This window comes from Acartia tonsa, chromosome 3 (assembly GCF_053477335.1).
Source record: "Acartia tonsa isolate MP-2025a chromosome 3, ASM5347733v1, whole genome shotgun sequence".
Lineage (NCBI taxonomy): Eukaryota > Metazoa > Arthropoda > Copepoda > Calanoida > Acartiidae > Acartia > Acartia tonsa.
The window spans coordinates 10,537,122-10,558,019 of record NC_137262.1 but is presented as its reverse complement, the minus strand read 5'-3'; the positions used below and the strand labels follow the sequence as shown (position 1 = coordinate 10,558,019).

The following is a 20,898-nucleotide window of genomic DNA, read 5'->3' as shown; positions in this document are numbered from 1 at the left end:
GAGGTGAAATACTTATGTGTGTCTAAAGATTTGGTGTGTTTGTTGTAAGTGTGAAATATAGGAAATTTATATTACATACAAATTAAAATAAACAAACACTTTTAAAAAAGCCCTCATTTGCAAGTAGTTTTCTTTCTATATTCGAAGCATGACATTTATCCCGGGTCAAATTGAAAGGATAATTTTTCATATCCTAATTTATAATTTTTGTTTTTAAGCAAAAATTTCCTTTGAAAGGAAATAAATTCAATTAGATTTGAATTTAATGGAAGCTTTTTTTCAGTCTTGACTGAAAGATGAAGAACAAAACAAGCGTAATTTCAATGTTTAATACAGTAATCAGGTTTTTGGTTAGCGGTTTTGGAACTCCCACTATAGTATACATCATGTTATCCTTATAATAAAGTAACAGGATGATTGTCTGTTTGTTTGTACCGAAGAATCTCGCTATCCGCTAAACCGATATGGTTTTCCTTTACAGGGTAGCTTCTCATAAGTCCTGGAAAGGTTTATAACCGATCCAAGAGAAATATCTAAAAAAAAAAATTGGGTCGTCAAAATCATCCCCTCCCTAAAGTGCCCCTAGAAGCATCTAGGGGGCGTAGTCGCTAGTACATTTATTTCATAATAGTACATAATATATTCTTTATCATAGACCTATTCTTGCATTTAATATCAAATATCCTTTGATACTTAAGATCTATTTTTGAATCATATCTGATATATGTTATATTTTCAGAAATAACCAATACCCAAGGTTTTAGAATGTCGTCGAGTGGTCCGCTTGATAAGATAGTCCCAAAACCGTCGCAATGCCATGACATTGTCATGGCCTCACCCGTCCAACAATCCTCCGTGACCGTAACCAGCCTCAAGCAGCGGGTTCGGGGTCGACGGGAGCGAAAACATATTACAACATGTTAATTGTTCTCCTGACCAATCTTATGAAACTGAAACAACTGCTCCGAATGACCTGCCTCCAGATCTACAACAAATACCAATTTCATATTTGTTCAATTTTGACAGGGAGAACAATAGGTTGAATGTTGATATCTTCCGAGAAAATATTGGTACTCATGTTACTGACAATCAAACCACTGTTGATACTTATTCATCTAATGATGATATACTACACAGAAACTTCCACGACAATGAAACTACTGGTATTTTTGATCCTGGGCAACATTACAACCATGCAGGACAAACGGCAGGCAACTATCAACCTCTTTCCAACAATGCAATTCAAGAAAAATCTGTTGTATATTATACAGAACCTCAAAGTTCCACAGTAAAACTTATTAATTATCCATCTGATCATTTACTGTCACAGAAATCTGATTTGAGCATGAATGAGAAAACAAACACTGAGCATGGAGATAATTTTGAAAATATTGACACTCTTATTGATGAACCATATCATATTAACGGTTCTAATTGTGTTTTTGAACCAATATTGGAACCAGGGAGTGTTGATCAAGGTTACGACTCTCAACCTCCTTCTGCAGGATCAGAGGAAGAAGCAACACCTAATGTAGCTGAGACAAAAGTCATAAAAAATGTAGCAGAAACTATGCAACAAGACTCAAATGTACAACTTCCAATGTATGCAGCAAATTTACAACCAGCATCACAATTCGTAGCAGATATGCAAACACAATGCCCTTCTAATATCCAACCAGCGACTATGTCTACAGCAAATATGCAACCAGCACCCAAATATACAGCTAATATCCAACCTGCAACAATATATGGGACCAATATGCAACCAGCACCCCAATATCCAGCTAATATCCAACCTGCAACAATATGTGGGGCAAATATGCAACCAGCACCCCAATATCCAGCTAATATTATCCAACCTGCAACAATATGTGGGGCAAATATGCAACCAGCACCCCAATATCCAGCTAATATCCAACCTGCAACAATATGTGTGGCAAATATGCAACCAGCACCCCAATATCCAGCTAATATTATCCAACCTGCAACAATATGTGGAGCAAATATGCAACCTATATCACAGAATATAGATAATTTCAAACAAGCATCAGAATGTCCATCAAATATGCAGCTGGCGCCCCAATATCTGGAAAATATGCAGCTAGCACCACAATATCCAGCAAATATGCAACCAGAAACACAGCACACAATATATATGCAACAACCAACACAATATCCAGAAAATATGCAACCAGAAACACAGCACACAGCATACATGCAACCAGCTCCACAATATTCGGCAAATATGGATCCAACAAAATATCCAGCTAACATGCAACCAGAAACACAGCACACAGCAAATATACAATCAGCATCACAATATCCAGCAAATATGGAAACTGCGACAATGTTTACAATAGATATGACAGAGGGGACAGGAGTTTTACAAACAGCTATGTTAGAGATCTCAGAACAGGCTATGAATCTTAACACTGCAGGTACAATCCTTGGGTCCTGTGATAGAAACGATGTTTCATTTATTTAAGAATAGAATTATTTTATCAAGCTTTGCACAAAAAGGATTGGGGTCATGTAAAGGAAACGAAGTTGCGGGTTTTGTCATATTTTCACAGTAGCTTTTTTTCCTATTTCTAGCCCCGGTGAGGGGTTCTAATCCTGCGGGGCCAATTGACTAATCCTGAGGGGCAATCACCTAACCTAACCTAAAATAACATGATTTCAAATGCCACTGTGAAAATACGACGAAACCCGCAACTTCGTTTCCTTTACATGACCCCAATCCTTTTTGTGCAAAGCTTGATAAAATAATTCTATTCTTTAATAAATGAAAATGAAGGACCGCTTAGTTTATCTACATGACATATTTAAATTTTATGAAAATTTGCCGCCGACTGCAAAGGCTAGCATCTGCCAGGTACAGCCGCCGCCAAAATTTATATTTTGAAAATTTTAATATAAAAAAAAAAAATTCTGAAAAAAAATTGTTCTTCTAGCTTCAAAAATAATTATCAAACAACAGGAGCTTAGATAATAAGGGGGGGAGCAATGCCCCTCCCTCAACAGATTAATGTCCAGAAGGGAATAGGATTAGACAAGTACTTTCTAAAAGAAGTATAGGTTGGCAAGAAACTAAGACAGGAAATAAAAAATGCTTACTTAGTATTTTAATTTTTAGACAAAACTGGATTTTCTGAAAGTACAGAAGAAGCTACAGGGTGTTTTTTTTTAATGGAACAAAAGTATTGCTTAATATAACCCACTTGCCATTAAAAGAAATTAATAATCTATATCTTAAATTCTTCATTGGGTTGGGGAGTTTTGTATAAGAAAAAAATGTTTAGCGATTCTCAACAAATTATGCCTTAAAAACCGGTTTTTCCAAAGTACCTATTTTTGGAAGATTTTTGGATCATGACCAATTTAAAGAGTGTGCAAAAATGCGTACATTTTTAAAAATCAAATTGTACGGCTTGTGTTAATAGTAGAAAATTGTTACGCATACCGTTAGAATTGTCATAAACTCTAGTTTTTGGAAATACATGTATCGTATTCATGCTATTTGTAGTATAGAAGCTACGTTGGAAAATGTGAGAAAGGTTTAAAAGTTTTCAGTAAGTTTGGACATTTTATCACGTAGTTCCTAAAGTATACGCAGCACAGGAATACTTCTTAATCACCCAAAAACTAGAGTTTATGACGATTCTAACAATATGCATAACATTTTTCTACTATTAACACAAGCTGCGCTATTTGAATTTTAAAAATGTACACATTTTTGCACACTCTTTAAATTGTTCATGATCCAAAAATCTTCCAAAAAAAGGTACTTTGGAAAAACCGGTTTTTAAGGCATAATTTGTTGAAAATCACTAAATATTTTTGTCTTATACAAAACTCCCCAACCCAATGAATAAATTAAGATATAGATTATCAATTTCTGTCAATGGCAAGTGGGTTATATTAAGCAATACTTTTGTTCCATTAAAAAAAAACACCCTGTATAAGTATGCCAAATGAATGTTTACCAGTTGGCAGAAAGAGAGGATTAAAAAGACCATTAAATGACGAAGAAAAAAGCGCCCAAAACAAGGTAAAAAAAACTTAAAGTCACATGATTTGAAAATTAAAGATTAGATAAGGGATTGCATGCCTTTTTAGTAATTGTAAATTATTTATGATGTTTGCGGCGTTGCCTACCTAATTTTAATGTTAAAATCTGACAAAAATAAAAACCCTTATATAAAAGTAACAAGATCTTTGTCTGTATTTTCTGAAGGATATCGCTAACCACTGAACCGATATTTTTCTTTTTTTGGTGGGCACCACCACCCTACCACCACCCTCCAAAAAGAAAATGCCCATAGAAAAAAAAATTGCCCCCACCAAATTTTTTTTAAGCTAAAGTAAAAAATTATAGAGGTTGTTCCCCCTTCCTTAATCAAGTGCCTATGCTGTTTAACGTTTTACCATATATCCAAAAAATGATTACATAGGTATGTAACAACTGGATTTTCACTAATGGAACTTATGTGCACTTCTGTTTTAAAAGCTTACATACAATCATGAATTAATATTTGTAAATATGATCAATATAAGATCAATATGATAATTATTTATTCACTTACTATTTCCTATTTTAGATTGCCTGTAAGAAATATAGAGTAAAGGAGAAAGATAAAGAAAATGCACTTACTTTGGAACTCGATATACAAAAGAAAAAAAATGAAGAACTTAAAGCAAAACTGAGAGTTATAACACAGGAAAAGGAAGATCTTTTCAGACAAGTCCAATATTTGAATAATGTAGTATTGCTTAGAAATATTTCATAAATCAATTTTTGAGCTGCAAAAATTATAGTTTTTTAGCTTTATAAACAAATACAAAAATAAAGTTACAAGTTAACTCATCAAAAACAAACAAAATTTTTGTTTAAAAAAATATTACATATGATATACCTATACATATGAAATGCATTTTATAATAGAAGAATCGAAACTTACTTTATATACACAAATATAATTTTCACGTTTTCATATTATCCAATTTTATAGAAGTATTTAAATAGTTTTGGTTTTGTATAGAATTGTATACGTAACGCATTGTATTTGTAAAACTATATACATATATTTTTTAGAAATCATGTAAGTTAATTCATTGGCCCTGTCCAACAAAAGAGAAAAATAAAATCATAAAAATTTTATTGTAGCATTCGGGGAATATTTTCTACAATATATAATACGATACATGATTTTGCAGTATCAGAACCCAGAACCTCTTCTAATCCAGCGGATATTAATCAGATTCGAGGCCTAGCGAAGACATGTTTTTATCGCCTTGTATTATAGACAAGATTAATTGTTTTGTTTTTCAGTTAATTTTTTAAAATGTCACTTCAGAAATATTTTAAGTCACAAATAAAGCAGCTAGGTTATAATTTATTCGTGGCTTAAAATATCGTCTATTTTGTGTAAATGTTTTAATGTAAAACTGTGTCTATCTACATTTACTCTCATGGCTTAGCGAAATCATTTGGAAGCATACTGGCTTAATGACCGAATTATTCAATATTGGGCCTTGCCTAACATTGCCAATAAAACTGATTAAGCCTGCCAGCAACTAAACGATTTCGAAAGGAGTGTATGAATGGAGAGAGAGAGGGGACAATGGGCTGTTTATTACATTCGTTTCCAAAGTTTTTTAATTTGTTGGATAACAACTTTGGGGACTTTCAATGGATTGAATGATTGTATGGTTTATTAAGTTGCGTGTCCAAACGTTTCAACCACAAATGTTATCTACAACAGGGGTAACTTTGTGTATTAACATTTGGAATGTCCATCAATTTATCAGCCATTGTCTTTTCTCTTTAGATCCCTATGATGAATGATTTATTTGCTATTTTATTGTTTAATTATAAAAAAAAATATTTTTGAAAGCTATAATTAATTTTGGCAACTAAATTTATAAAAAAAAATTAATGTTAAATATTTTTTTTAAAATTTTGAAATTGTATGTTTTATAAAACTTTTAAATAAATTTTTGGCAACTATGATGTGGATTATTGTTACCTACGCCTTTAAAAAGGAATATTATTTTTTATAAACAGATTAAATAATCTGTAATGGTCTGTCATAATTCGTTTAAAAGAGATTCGTTTAAATGGATGTTTGTCTGTTTATTTGAGACAAAATAGCGGGCTCGACGGGGTTACAGCGAAACTTTCTACTTTTTAGGAGGCTAGTTATTTAGTAAGAAAACTGTCTACCCCCTACACGTTCTATAAAAAAAAACTGTACAAACCAATGTACAGAATATGTAATATCATATTTATTATACTTCCCTAGAAAATTACATGACATAAGCAAACGTAACCATGAATACAGATATATTTATGTATAATTCTACAGTCAGATACTCAGGGTTTAAGGGATATTGCACTTTAAAAAAAGAAAAAAACCTGCTGTTTCGACTTGATACTCATGGATCTAAAGTTAAAGGAAAAAACAATGGCCTATAGATTGATGTGGAATGGTGCATCCACAATGAAGACACACAAAATTATCCCTTCTGTGATAAAAATTAGTAGCTAGAACATATTAACACCCAACCTAGTGAACTAACCAATCAAAATTCACTAAAGCCAACTAATCAGAAAACATTAAAATAAAACTTTGGGGACTAGTGTACTATAAAAATACTATGAAATATTAAAAATGACGAGTGGAGATAGTGAATTAGTGGTGAGACAGCTTGTAATCATCACCTATACCCTTGTCCCTGAAAGTAAGGTTTATATCTGGGGGGGACTAGCAAGGATTAGTGGTCGGACAGCTTCTAATCAACACCTTTATCCAGGCACAACTACTTTTTTGCATGAGTTATTTCTTAAAAATTTATAAAAGAAAACAGGAAAATATATTTGAAAGAAGCTAATATAAATAAGATTGAAAATTTTAGTTTTTAAAACCTTAATACATGTAGACCTCTGCCTAATACAAATTGTATACAGGTTTAATTATCAAAATCTTCCCAGAAAATAAAATATAAAAGTCTTTTAGTCATGAATCATTACCATACTGTCCTAACATTAAAAGATCTTGGATCGAATAGAGAAAGTATTTATGATAATTATTTACTTTATTTTGCAGAATATTTTATAATTTGTTAGTCATAATTTTTTGCCTGTATGTAGTTGGTACTGAGATCCGTTAGCTGCTGAGATTTTGTCAGGTTATCTTCTGGATTATTGGTTGTCAGTCCATCCACACAATATTATTTTCATTTTTACACAGATATATAAAGTCTAAAGATATGTTATTTTTCTCTTTATTTTTGTTACATGCATAATTATTGCAAAAATATTATGTGTAATTTCTGTTAGTAAATTAGCATGCCAATAGGATTAATTTAGGGGTTCTTAATGTTTTTTTCTATTCACAATCTCTAATCAAATTTTCTGATTTGTTAATATAATAATAAGAAGCCAAAGAAATCAAATATCCTAACGTAAATTACACTTATCCCTCTATCATTAAATGATATATCGAACAAAAAAGTGAGTTATATACGTACGATAGGAAGTATCTTTATAAAAAAAACGGCCTTCTATCTTTATAAGTGTTAATTATGTACATTACATACAAAATAAACAAAAACATAAAAAATTAGCTTTTTATCTTCAATAGAATTACATTTTTCATTAGCCATAAAGACAGACGAACGGTCGAATGAATTGAGTCATTGAGTAGCATAGCATACTATTTGGAGAACACGTCTAATATCTAAATATTATTCATTTTTACTACACTTATTCATTGGGAAAAATATTACATTATAAATCTGTTATTTTGGAAGCAATGTTGAAAACATCATTATTTCTATTTTCTACACTTTACTAGAGAATTGTTGCTTGCTTCATGATTCATACAATCATGTACAAATGAACAACATTGTTATCTGGTATTTTTCTTATACTAAATATGCCATGTGAGATAAAAGTTAATTTGATATGAGGTGAGCCACTTTCAAAATCGGCTCACTTGTGGCTCGGCTAGGGCAGATCGGTGATTTAAAGATCCAGCTCTGTATTACATTTTGTGGACTAGTGATGCTGCGCTACTTGAAAAAATCATTCTTGTTGTATAATAAGACAGAAAAGTACAGCCGAGTACTTCTAAAGAATTCACACCCTTCAAAAAATTTGCACGGTCAGGTAAAGCCACGAGTTTCTGCCTTTCACATCCTTGGTGTTTATATGATACTGAGAAAATACATCTCTCCTAATTAACGGTGATTTACCGTCTGTATAACTTTTGTAATTTCTGTTAGTATTTTATCTTCGTTAGAAAATGTTCCAGTTCGTAAACATCTGGAATAGTTAGGTTGACAATTTATATTTTTTTAATAATGTATAGAGCATGATAAACCGCCCTTAAAATACGCATGCCGACATTGAGATCATTATGCAACTATATACTACAAACATAGGGTTTGAAATTCAAACAAAAGTGATTTTCTTATTATTTCTTTATAAAATTTCTTGTTAATTGTACATTAACAAACTAATGCCTAAAGGTCATGAGAATCCTACATCTCCTCTCCATTATTCAGGGATATAGGGAAAGAACAATTTATAATAAATAATTTTCTCAATTTATGGTTCGGAACATTACAGAAGAATATTGGAGATACTTTTTCACAACCAATCATTATTAAACAATTTTAAGCTAACCAATGTCAGGGCGAGTTTATTATTTTGTAGGGTAGAATCATTTACAGTCTAATCAGGTAAAAAGGGAATGTGAACAATTCTAAAGGAAAATTTCCCCACAACCCCCTTGCCTTTTTTCTCCCCTTTCTACCCACTCCTCTTCAGTTACGTAAAAAAACAAAATATTAAATTTTGCGTCATTTTCAATTGGAATTAATTGGCTGAATAGCAGCCCCTGACCCCGACAAAATATTAAATTTTGCGGCAATTTAAATTGGAATTTAATGGCTGAATAGCAGCCCCTGGAGTATATTGCCCTCTAAATATCTCTGCATTTTTACCTTTCTCATTTACTTCCCTATTCTCTCCATCTTGTGAATGCCTTTTGATGCAATTATCTAAGTTGTGAAGAGTTTATACCTCCCTACGGAGTCAAAACTCATTATAACTTAGGAACCCCTCCTCTCTCTCTATCAACTCTTTTGTGTGCGGTTGGGAGGTAGAAAATAATTATTATTAAATTGTAGAGGGTTTTATTTTGTTGTATCTGTAAACAAAATCTTGCTATTGATGTGCATGATTATACAATCAAACACCCTTCAGACAACCAACCCTTGCTTCACTCGACCTTTGCCTTAAAGACTTAACTGTAACCGTGCATACATAGTTTGGGCCAAGATATTCTCCCTAATCTATTTATTTTTGTCGCGCACCTGACATATCAGAAGAAGGAACTTTTTAAAACTTCTCAGTGCAACTCAAAGCTACTTGTATTTTTAAAAGATATCTAAAATATTTCAATCACCGAACTCTTGTAATATATATCATTCTTTTGTTATAAAGACTTTGATTTCAATCAAAAAACTTATGCAAAATTAAATAGTTAATATTGTTCTTTTGCTTTTTAATTTTACGTAATTTTTATTTTAATTTAAGTTTTTAATAGAAATTAATGAAAAATATGAAGTTAATAATGAATTAAATAGTGGTTTAACATACTGAGATCAAACAAGAAAAATCAAATATTTAAGGTAAGTAGTGCAGTAATGAAGATGAAAATAACATGTTTGATAAAATAACATCAGATACAATGTGGGTTTATTCAAAGTTTATTTTTTTATTTGTTTTAAATTTTGTACTCTATTCTAACCCTTTAAAACGGGGATATTTATTAGGGTGGGTTCATATCGGAATTAGACAAAGCGGGGATATGCAACAGATAAAATTAACCTTAAAAACATTTCTGACCGAAAAAGAATTTTAAAAAATTGAGTTTTAGAACACGACCACTTAAAAATATAATTCATTACTTATTAGTATGCAAAGACGACATTCAAAAATTTTTTTGAATCAGAACTATGGATTCATGGTGCTCCCTGTAAAGGTCTTGAGGAGCTGAATCAGGAACTTTTGTCCGTTTCAAAATATCTCGTTCCTAGCCTTAGAAATCACTAAAAAACCAAAAATTTTTAAGGTTTATTGAGAATTGTCCAATTTGTAGAGGTTTTTTAGATTTTCTCAGGCTAGGAACGAGATTTTTTGAAACGGACAAAAGTTCCTGACTCAGCTCCTCAAGGCATTTCCAGGGAGTACCATGAAGCCATAGTTCTGATTCAATAAATTTTTGACTCCCATTTACAAATAGCTATACAATTGAATGTCTGGTCGTCAGCGGTTTTAAGACTTAGGATAAATTTCAAATCACCAAGAGGTGTATTATATCTATATAAATTGAGTGCAGATCCCCGCTTTGGCCTCAGAAAAAAAATGTTTAAAATCGACCCACCCTAATATTTATAGTAGTATAAATTGTTTAATTTAAGCTAGAGACCTCTTGGAGCACTTGAGAGGGGGAAAGGGAAGTCGCCCATTTCAAATTTTAGTTGTATAAAAAAAGTACGATTTTTTTGAGGGGGTAATTATATTTTTAGGTGCGATTTCTCCAATGAGGGTGGTGGTATCATCTTCCAAAATAATTATAAACCGTAAGAGAACCTACGTTGTTAAGAGAACCATATAGCTGTTAGCGAGACCCTTCGGTAAAGACTGACGGACTTACTGTTACTTCTAAAAAAAAGATTTATCAAAATATATGACAAATTTTAAGATATATGACAAATCCTGAAACACTTCATCCATCAAAATTTTTTACGTCATCGCATTTGATCTTAAACTAAAGCATCTTTCATACAACTAAGATCTCCCAAACGGACCTACTGTTTATATTATGCTATCATGAGAAGAATTGATTTGCCTCTATCCGGTTTTAAACTATTTTAAGGCGCTCAACATGTCTAAAATAAGGTTTCTAAAATTTGAAATTATAATTTTTAAAGAACTATCCAATGAAACTCAAGTAACTAAAAGCATAATCAAATCTGCAAGTTATGTCTACTGTTTTACTTGAATTCTAATACTTTTTTATATTGAAAGATTTAGTTTTATATTCAGGTATTACAATAGAGATACATTAAAGAATCAAAATGGATTGGATATTTCAAAAGTAACACATTCTTATCTTTAAGGGATCGCACACAAACAATATACTACTCTTAAAAGTGTTTACATCAGTGTTAAAAGTGTCAGTACTAAATAATCATAATATTATTATTAATACATTTGTTGCAAAATTTCTTAATTACAGAATACTGTTTAAGGACATACTTATATTTTTAGGACTTGATTATAGAGATGCTTCGCTTATTGTACCTTATGGTAACAGAAATCAGTAAAATCCAATGAATAGGATATTTATGACTTGCAAAAATTTGTTGTCAAAAAAGTGAAAAATCAGCATGTTTTAAATGGAGGGGGACTTTCTGGTAACCTTTCTAAATCGTACCTAATTGTTATAAAAATTATCATGCAAAGTTTAAAATCGATAGGACAATTTTAACCTGTTTAAATTTATAAAAAGAGCTAACTGTCCGCGACGGACGTGCGTAATGACGGACTGACCTTTCCTAATTATAGATAAGCTTCGCTTTTTAAAATTCAATTAAGGGGAGTTGAAGGTGGGAATGTGCGAATACTGCCAGCTATTCTTATGGGTCGCCATCGCCGATAAAAAAAACGCATCGAAAAGTTATATATCTATAATACAAAGTAGAACGATGTCTGTCCGTCTGTCTGTCCGTCTGTCCGTCTGTCCGTCTGAAGCTTAAGATCTCGGTAACCACTGAACCGAATGGATTCTACTCTTCAGGGTATATACCTATTGGTCCTGCGGTGGTTTTAAGCTATTTTCTTGGGGGGTGGGACACCCCCAACCCCCCCAAAAACAAAAAAATCCCCCCCATTTTTTTTTTTTTTTTTTTTTTTTTTTTTTTTTTGGTGAAGAATTCTTTTGTAGAAATATTCTTTTGAAGAAGAATTCTTTTGTAGAAGATTTCTTTTGTAGAAAATTTCTTTTGTAGAAGATTTCTTTAATTCTTCTTATTTTTTTTTTGAATTTTTTGTTGTTGTCATCTCTTGTGGCAAAGCCCCTAGAGGCTAGGGGCGAAGCCGCTAGTGTTGTATATAATTTACTACAAATTAAACATCTCCTAAAAATGAAAGATTTTGAGGCGGTAAACCCCTAGTTTTTTTTATAACTTTGCAGATTCAGCAATTTAAGTTAAATCTATTGGTATTCTCCAGACTATTCTCAACTCAACATAGACTCAAATTTTGACACAATTTTGACACTAATTAAAATTCAAATATTTTTATCTTTTGCACATTGTCGTCAGAAACAGGAAAATTTGTTCATCAATTTTGATAACTTTCTATTTGTTTTGTTTTTTTTGTTACTTTTTATCAACTTTTTTGTGGCTATTCATTACACAAAAGTGTCTCGTCCTTCTCCATGTCTCCTTAGGTCTTCTGAAAAAAACTATAACTGAGCAAAATTGTAGTAATATGGTTCTAGCTTATCAAGTTACATGTTCAGTTCTTTATTAATATTAAAAGTAGGGGAAACGCCTTAGCCAAAAAGCAGGCACTTTTCTAATTAGAACAATATAAAATTATAGGGTAAGGGGGGGGAAGTTTCGGTAAGGGGCTATTCTCGGTAATTTCGACCTACCTTCATTAAATGACCTTTTTCTCCATGTTCCTTTCAAATGACAGAAAAAAACATAAAAGCAAATTTGTTCCTTATTAAATTGCCTACAAAAAAGTATAAAATGAATTTTTTTGTGAGATGAATATTAAGGGTACTTATTGGGTCTCAAAGTCGGACGAAAATTTTTTTTTTTCCAAAAATTTTTTAGTTGGTGTGTAAAGATCGACCTACACAAAAATTGGTAAGACCTAGAGCTGATCTGAAAAACTTTTTGAACTAGAAATTGCCCGCTTTTTCCAAATCCGTTGAGAGCTTTAAAATCGGGTAAATATTTTTTTCAAAAATGACCAAAGTTGGCGCCAGGGGAAAAATCGGTAATTTCAAAAGAAATTAAAATTCAACTTTTAAGGTCATGTTTTCATGTTTTCTTTTGTCAAATCTATTATTCCATATGGACTTTTTAAGAATTAGGCCTAAAAATGAATAGAACAGATAAAAAACAAAAAAAAAAATTTTTTTTATTTTTTTAATCAAAATTTTGCGAGGAAAAAATCAAAATTTCTGGTCCTATGAAAAAAAAATATTTTTGACATAGGAGGAATAGTCCGATCTTTATGAATTTTTTTGTGGTTAATCCCAATAACCTATACTAATTATGATTTATTACGCTTGTTTGGTCGTTTGGCCTTTTTTCATCGATTTTTTTAAGGTTAAAATGTAGTCAAGATTTTTTGCAAAGATGACACTTTTGCTTCAAATTCAATTTTTGAGGTCAATTTTTAATCAATTTTCATGTTTTTTGGGCTAAATCTATAGTTCAATGTGAGCTTTTTTAGGATCAGGCCTAAAAAGTAATAAAATACGTTTTTTTCTTATATTAATTTTAAGTTTAAAAAAAAAAAAATTTCGAAAAAAAAAATCGAAAATTCGCGTCTTTCAAAAAAATTCATTTTTAACATAGAAGGAATAGTCCGATCATTATGAAACTTTTTGTGGATAATCCCTATAACCTATACTAATTATGATTATTTATGTTCAACTGGCCGTTTGGCCGTTTTTCATCGATTTTTTTTAGGTTGAAAAAAATTACCGATATTTCCCCCGGTGGTGGGGAAATATCGGTAACTTTTTTGCGGTCAATTTCGGCCAACTTCTAAAAGTCCTAGGATAATGTCCTTTTAGGACCTGATAGTCCTTTCCGTAAGCTTTCTACTGGTCTTGGTTTCATTTGAAAATATTAATATTTACCCCATTTTTTTAAAAAAAAACCGAAAAAAAACCGAAATTTCCCCCCCCTTACCCTAGCCATTCAAGGGCTGATTGACAGAAATTTATAGTATTTTTGACTCCTACTAAATCATGTGCCTAGTAGCGTTTATTCAAGGGGAGTGTATTTCTTGAGGGGGCGAAAAAAGAAAAATCATGCCTTCTCAATTTTAATAATATGGGGAGGATGTTGAGTGACACACGCCCCCCATTTCCACAATTATGCTTTTATCTTATTTCCTTTGAACCATCACCCGTTGCATTAATCGTATTTTTGTTTATTCATAATGTCTTTTTGTACATAAAATTTCTTAAAATTCATGATTATTTGTCCCTAGTTCCAAATTGTCGGAGGAAAAGTATTAAAAGTCTGTTGAACATATATTATTCCATGACGTAATTTTAGTGACACAAGATTTTTACAATTTGATATTCTTATAATATGGAAATTATGCTTTTTACTTAGAATTGAATGCTTACACTTGAGATGTAATTTTATCATGCTGCGCTTAAAATATTATACCTACTTATCCTAGGAATTGCCATTTTTAAAACTAAGGTACTTTGACAATCAAATCATATACAAATTGATTGAATAAGGAATAATCTAAATTAATTGATTTTAAGAATGGTGAGCGATGAATTATTCTGCTCACAAAATTAAAAATATAAGTTGAAAAAGTTTGAACAAAATTTACTTTGTTCAATAGAACTACCCCTACCAACTCAAAACAAAAATAATTCTAAACAAATTAAACTTTTTATACTTTAAAAATACTTTTAATTTAAAAATAAACAAGCACAGCCAATAAAAGTAATAATGAAAGTAATCCAATGAAGAAAAAGCCAAAGTGCAAATTTTCCAAACCTTTCTTTGCATTAGCGCAAAATTATTGGTAAATCCTGTAGGGTTATTGCAGAAAAATGTTTCCAAAAAATTGGCAAACAGTTGAAAATGATTCCTATTTTATCTGATACTAGTGACTTGCCCCAAGAGGTTAAAAACCTAATTTTTCGTATTTTAGATTTAAAAGAATAATTTTTTTTAAATTTATTTCGGGGGGGAGGAGAATTTTTTCTTTGGGGGGGTTGGGGTGTCCCAACCCCCGAAAAATAGTTAAAAACCTATTTTCGTATTTAAGATTTAAAAGAAAATTTTTTTTAAAAATTTATTTCGGGGGGAGGAGAATTTTTTTTTTGGGGGGGTTGGGGTGTCCCACCCCCCAAAAAATAGTTAAAAACCTTCCCGGGACCTATAGAAGCTACCCTGTAAAGGAGAACCCGATCGGTTCAGCGGTTAGCGAGATCTTAAGGTTACATAAGAACAATAAAAATTATGTGTAGAGCCATGGGTCTTTAATATAGCCGATAATTTCATATGCACTCACAAAGATACACAAAATTACCCCTTCTGCAGATTACAATTAGTGGTTGAAACGTTTGGACATTGAACTTAATGAACCAACAAACCAAAATGTCCCTAAAGTTGTTAAGCCAACAAATAATGAAACGTTTAAATAAAACTATGGGGACTAGTGAAAAAACCAGTCCAATGTCTCTGCCCTCACCGATGTAGAGCATATTATTCACCTAAAAAAGAATAGCAGTTTGATTTTCACAAAGCGTTAGATAATTTATTACTGTCATTTTCTAATTAATTTTCTAATCCGCTGCAACACTGCAAGTAAATCTGCAGTGCAGCGCTTCAAATTTCACCAACTTCTGTAAAGGAGAAAAGGTACAGAAATAAAAGAAAGGGAGGGTTCCAGTTACCCACTCAAAATATTCCAGAGTTCTTACAAAAGTTAAAAAATGAATAAAACTTTGAAGAATTTTATTGAATTTTAATTGGTTGGTTCAAAATGTTTCCACCATTAATTGTAATCTACAGAAGGGGTAATTTTGTGCATGCTCATTGGGGATGTACATTAAATTATCGGCCATTGTCTTATCCCTTAAAATCTCAACAAATTAGGTCTATAAAAAAGGAGAAGAACTTATTTTCCTTTCATGTGAATGTATGACAAGCCTTACCCGCTACTTGGATCTTATTGTCCTTGAAATTGAACTATTTTGTATGAACCCTTTTTTGAAAACTTGGTTGGTACTGGGCGGCTGTATTGACAAAACAAATATTGTTATTCCAATTTCAAAAACTCCAGGCTTCAGTTTGTGAGTGCTTTCATTACTTTTTAAATGTTTTCAAAATTTGGTTGTTGAATTTAATTCTATGATACGTAATTAGAGTTATTGTATCTAAATAATAGGATATACTCAAAGCTGGTTTTTTTGTGAAGATTCGCCTAACCAATAACCAATTAGATCTACTGTGTAACACACACCAACGACCGTTAGCCAATCATAATACAAGATACATTCACTGTTATTGAAAGATTTTTTTTGAGGGGGGGATATTTTTTTAATCGGCATTAAACTAGAATTTCACATTTTTAGTTCGTAAGTCTTAAAAACTATGACTTATTTGCTCAGCTAGTAAAAATGTTGTTATCCTTGGTTTTACTCATTTTCTGTTTAAAATAATAAATCTTTACAATAACGCCAACTGCAATAAATCTATGTTTTGCCAACATCACATATTATTTACACATTGAACAATAGTGATGCAATTTTCTGCATTTTTAAGCAAAACTTATCTACATATAGAGTCGGTAGTATGTCCGTATGTCCATAACTAATAGCTCTAATTTCAAATTGGGTTTATTAGAATCATCCTATGGATGTTAAACAGAAACTTTTCATGATGGTTCCTGTAATGTAATATTTAGGAGCAATTCAAAAAGCGTAGCAACTCCTAATTCGTTACCAGAACGTCGGTACATTCATTTTTACATGGTATGATTTTTAAAAATTTACTTTGCATAGGATGATTGGACATATCAAACATTATATATGTAGATATAATATTGTTTAAACTCATAATATTCAGTCTATTCAATATTAAAAGCGCCGTCATTCTTTTTCTATTAATCGTCTTTATGGAAGTTGTCATCCTTGTTTCCCAAAACACACATACAAACAAACATTCATATAGTATACGTCCAATATCAACCAGTTTTCTGTCCGATCATCTTTTAGTATTCACTACGCACACACACTATTCTGGCCAAATTTTGAAAAATTGCGCTCGTAGACTCTCAATGCGAGAAGATAAAAGCCTCGTTTCCAATAAAAGGAAGAAAGATAAATAAAACTACTTTTCTTAACAGAGAGAAGGGACAATGGGCTCTTTATTATAGTAGTCCCCAAAGTTTTATAAAAAACGTTTCCTTATTCGTTGGCTTGCCAACTTAAGGTACTTTAGTAAATTTTGATTGGTTGATTCATTACGTTGAATGTTTCAAACGTGTCAATCACTTATTCTACTCTACAGAAGGGATAATTTTGTGTATCATCATTGGGGATGTAAAAGAATTTATCTGACAATGTCTTTTTCCTTTAGATCCCTGACTTTTCTTGATTTTATATTTCTTTAGTTGTGAGATGATGTCTTTCAATGTCTCTCTTTACACCACCCTCACCCCTGGATCTCCTCCTAAATAGCCCCATTGTTTATCCCCCTTCCGCATGTAACCTAACTGGTTCCCTCCGGGCCTACTACCCTATTATATTAGTCCATGGATTGGTACATTCTGGATGATCCTTGCGGACAGAGAGAGTAACATTTTCATGCAATACAGCAATTTTGAAACATTAAGCAAAAAGCTTTTTTGGCTTGATTAAACATTTTTTCAAGTTATGTGTTTTGAATTTGCTAAAAAAATGTATTTTTATTTATCTTTGAGCTGATTAATTTGAATAAGTAGAGGATATTAGACAATCAAAAGTGATTAAAATTGTATTTTTAAACTTTAAAAAAAAAGTTAAAACCATTAATCTGTTATTTTATTCATTGTTACATTCAATGTCATGATTTTCAAGTTACTGTAATTTATATTACAAATTTGCTGAATAATAATTCAAAAATTTGGTAGTTTTACAAGGATGCCGAGAGGAATAAGTGTGTATATATGGTTCCTATACATTCTATTTTGCGTTCAGTTTTACTCACACCATTCTATGTGAGCCTCAGGCAGCAGCAGGCATTTTTTTGATTATCTAGTGATTTCATCATATAATATTCTACAAATGATATATCCATTAATAATTATCAAATTGTTTGTGCTTTTAAGTTATTTTAATCATTAAAAATAAATTAAAATTCTTTAGAATTTAGGCAATGAAATAAAGAAGCATAGTATTTAAAAATATTGATTTAGATTTCTGAACTATAGATAATTCGTGTTTTTATTTAAAGGCAATTTTTTTACAGTGGAAACGAATAGAATTTGAAACCATACTGGAAAGTTTTTCATATTTTTGTTCTTCTATACTAATAACATGGCACAAAATGCTATAATAAGCTTGATCATTTTAATAATTTCCATTGGATATTTCCATTCTTATTTGTACAAATCAATCCACGTTGTCCATCCATTAATTAAATTAAATTGAAACTGGGAATTGAATTAATAGATTTATTTTAATGCATTCCAAATCTAAATCTGAACACGAATTCAATTTAATCTTAAAAATGCAATAGAACAATAAAATGTACATTTGTAAAATTAATATTTAATTATTATAATTGTATTTATATCATTTACAATTTTTGTCTGTTTATGTGTAGCGAAAGATATCGCTAACCGCTTGACTGATATGGTTCTACTAAAGTGAAGCTCTTTTTTTAGTAAGGGAAGGTTTAAAGCTATCCAGTATAATATATTTTAAGATTGTTGTAATATAAAATATGTTTTTTTTTTACTTTTTATTTTTTTTGTATATTTGATACCAGTCTACTTTTTATTTACTAAAATTTTAGAAGCGTAGTATCTGTATATATTAAACCCTTTTTTTCACTCTTCAACCCTATTTTTTAAGCCTTATTTAAATCTACATTCATTATTATGAAATGTTAAAAAATAGACATTTAATATTTTCATATTTTGAGATGAAAGGATGTATGCATGATATTATATTGAATATATATGGTATAAAATTCTAAAAATAGTATCATAAACACGTAAACTGTCAACTATAAAGAAAACTGATAGATTTAAAATTTTGATGTATAGCCTATGAATACATATTTTCTTTCATGTAGAAATTACTTTTATAGTAAAGCGGCTACTTGTAGTTTGTTCGTCTTATAATTTATGTAAATATTTAATTTGTAAAAAAAAACCTAATTCTAAGATAACACGAAGTCTCATTTGTTTAGCATTATGAAACAATATGGTTATATTATTCAATCGTATTTTTGACTATTCAATTTTCTGTTACTGTAAAGTAGGGGCTCATTTTTGAAAAGGTAGGTTAGAACTAAATCTTGCCCTAAAACCATCCTGAGACTTAAGCTAGAAAGAAAAAACCTTACTACTTATATTATAGGATAAGCATATTATAAGCTTCCTTTGAATATTCCTAAACTTTGGTAACTTTGTTAGTAATACCTGTCCTAACTTTGAACACAATTGTAATATTTTAAATAAAAATAATTATGTCAATAAATACGCTTTGATAAAATATATCCAAAATTAAAACCTGTGCTCGCTAATAACATTCCAGCAACTTGTAAGCCGAAGGAAAATCAACGTTTTATAATTTTAAAAATCAGTTGGTGTCTAAACCGGTTGCTAATATGGAAATTATATGTTTGTACGTACAGTAAAGCATCCAAACGAGTTGTAATTGGTAGCTTATTCAAGGCTACCGAGCGCTGGTTTAATTTGAAATATTTTTTTTTCTAGAAAAATCATATGCATTTTATTTATAATTTGTCCTTTATTTTTTTCATGATTAATATTAAGATTTTTATTATAAAACAGCTGGATGTAATTTTTGTATTACGTAAAAGCAATTATTCGGATGGTTTTAGGCTATTTGACGGTAGAATATGTCATCACTCTTAGGAAATAAGAGCCCAAAGACAAGGGGTAAAGCCACTAGTGTCTTTACTAAGATGCCGATGCGCAAATAATCTGAATAAATTAATAAAGCTTCCTGGTCTAGTTTCAATCAAACGCTTTGATGAGGTCTAGGATACATAAATTAGATTTTATTCATTTCTACTTTTATATCTATAAGTTTTCTTTTTTATTTTAAGAAAAATAATTTAATTTAGTGAATTTAGCCGATAAAACCAATAGTGGCGTCGTCCATAGCATCTAGGTTTTCCTAAAAACTATTTATTTAAGTTTAAGATTTGATAATTTTTTATGACCTCAAATTCATTTTTGTTTTCTTTTTTGGAATGATTGAAAATATTTCTTGAAAATTTTAGAAAGGAAATTTGTTTTTCCTTTTGAGCGTCATGTTTCAATATAAAAATAAAATAAACTACATTTTATTTTTGTTACATAAAGTAGTAAGGTTTTTGTTTTGTCCATAAAAAATACAGACACCCTAGAAGCTACGTGCGCATGTTTGAAAAAGAACGTGTCCTAACTTTTGTGATTTTTTTTTAAGATAGCTAGTCAGTCATGCTTTTAGTAAGTAGTATGTAGAGGTAAAATGATAAATTGAATTTAGATATGCAGTCGGTTTTTTGTAGGCCTCTAATTTTTTAAGCAATTTAATTTTTTTTAAATTAAGTTGGTTTTAAGGTACTAAAATGCAACAAAAAATAGAAAATTGCCATTATGAACAAAAAGATTAAGATCTTTAATTTGACACCTTACTTTTTTAATTCTGTTGAGTAATTATTGAAAAAAATATATTTTGTTAAAGCCCGGTAAATCAAAACTTTGAACTTTTTGAGCTCGTCACGAATGGGTTAAAACAAAATCACAAAAGTGAGGACACGTTCTATGGGGTAAAAAGACTGTGTTTGAAAAGGACACAGTGTTCATTTTATTCC

At 30.8% G+C, this 20,898-nt stretch overlaps 1 protein-coding gene across 2 annotated transcripts; it reads left to right on the top strand.

The window, feature by feature from the left end:
• Nucleotides 1-743: 743 nt before the first annotated feature.
• Nucleotides 744-5,985, top strand: LOC145313289 (uncharacterized). 2 transcript variants are annotated; one of them, XM_080152617.1, is made up of 4 exons: nucleotides 744-2,438; nucleotides 3,137-3,172; nucleotides 3,963-4,051; nucleotides 4,602-5,985. In XM_080152617.1, the coding sequence occupies exons 1-4, from the start codon at nucleotides 1,346-1,348 to the stop codon at nucleotides 4,788-4,790; spliced, it is 1,407 nt and encodes a 468-aa protein (XP_080008743.1). In that variant the 5' UTR covers nucleotides 744-1,345; the 3' UTR covers nucleotides 4,791-5,985. The 2 variants fall into 2 exon arrangements, with proteins under 2 accessions (XP_080008743.1, XP_080008742.1); XM_080152616.1 differs by having other exon boundaries at nucleotides 3,137-3,176; nucleotides 3,967-4,051; nucleotides 4,602-5,984.
• Nucleotides 5,986-20,898: the final 14,913 nt, after the last annotated feature.

Excerpts from the sequence above, each read along its gene's own strand:
- LOC145313289 (XM_080152617.1), top strand. The coding sequence starts at position 1,346 with ATGAATGAGAAAACAAACACTGAGCATGGAGATAATTTTGAAAATATT. Across the intron at positions 2,439-3,136 it reads TATGAATCTTAACACTGCAG|ACAAAACTGGATTTTCTGAA; the intron begins GTACAATCCTTG and ends TTTAATTTTTAG. Across the intron at positions 3,173-3,962 it reads TGAAAGTACAGAAGAAGCTA|TAAGTATGCCAAATGAATGT; the intron begins CAGGGTGTTTTT and ends AAACACCCTGTA.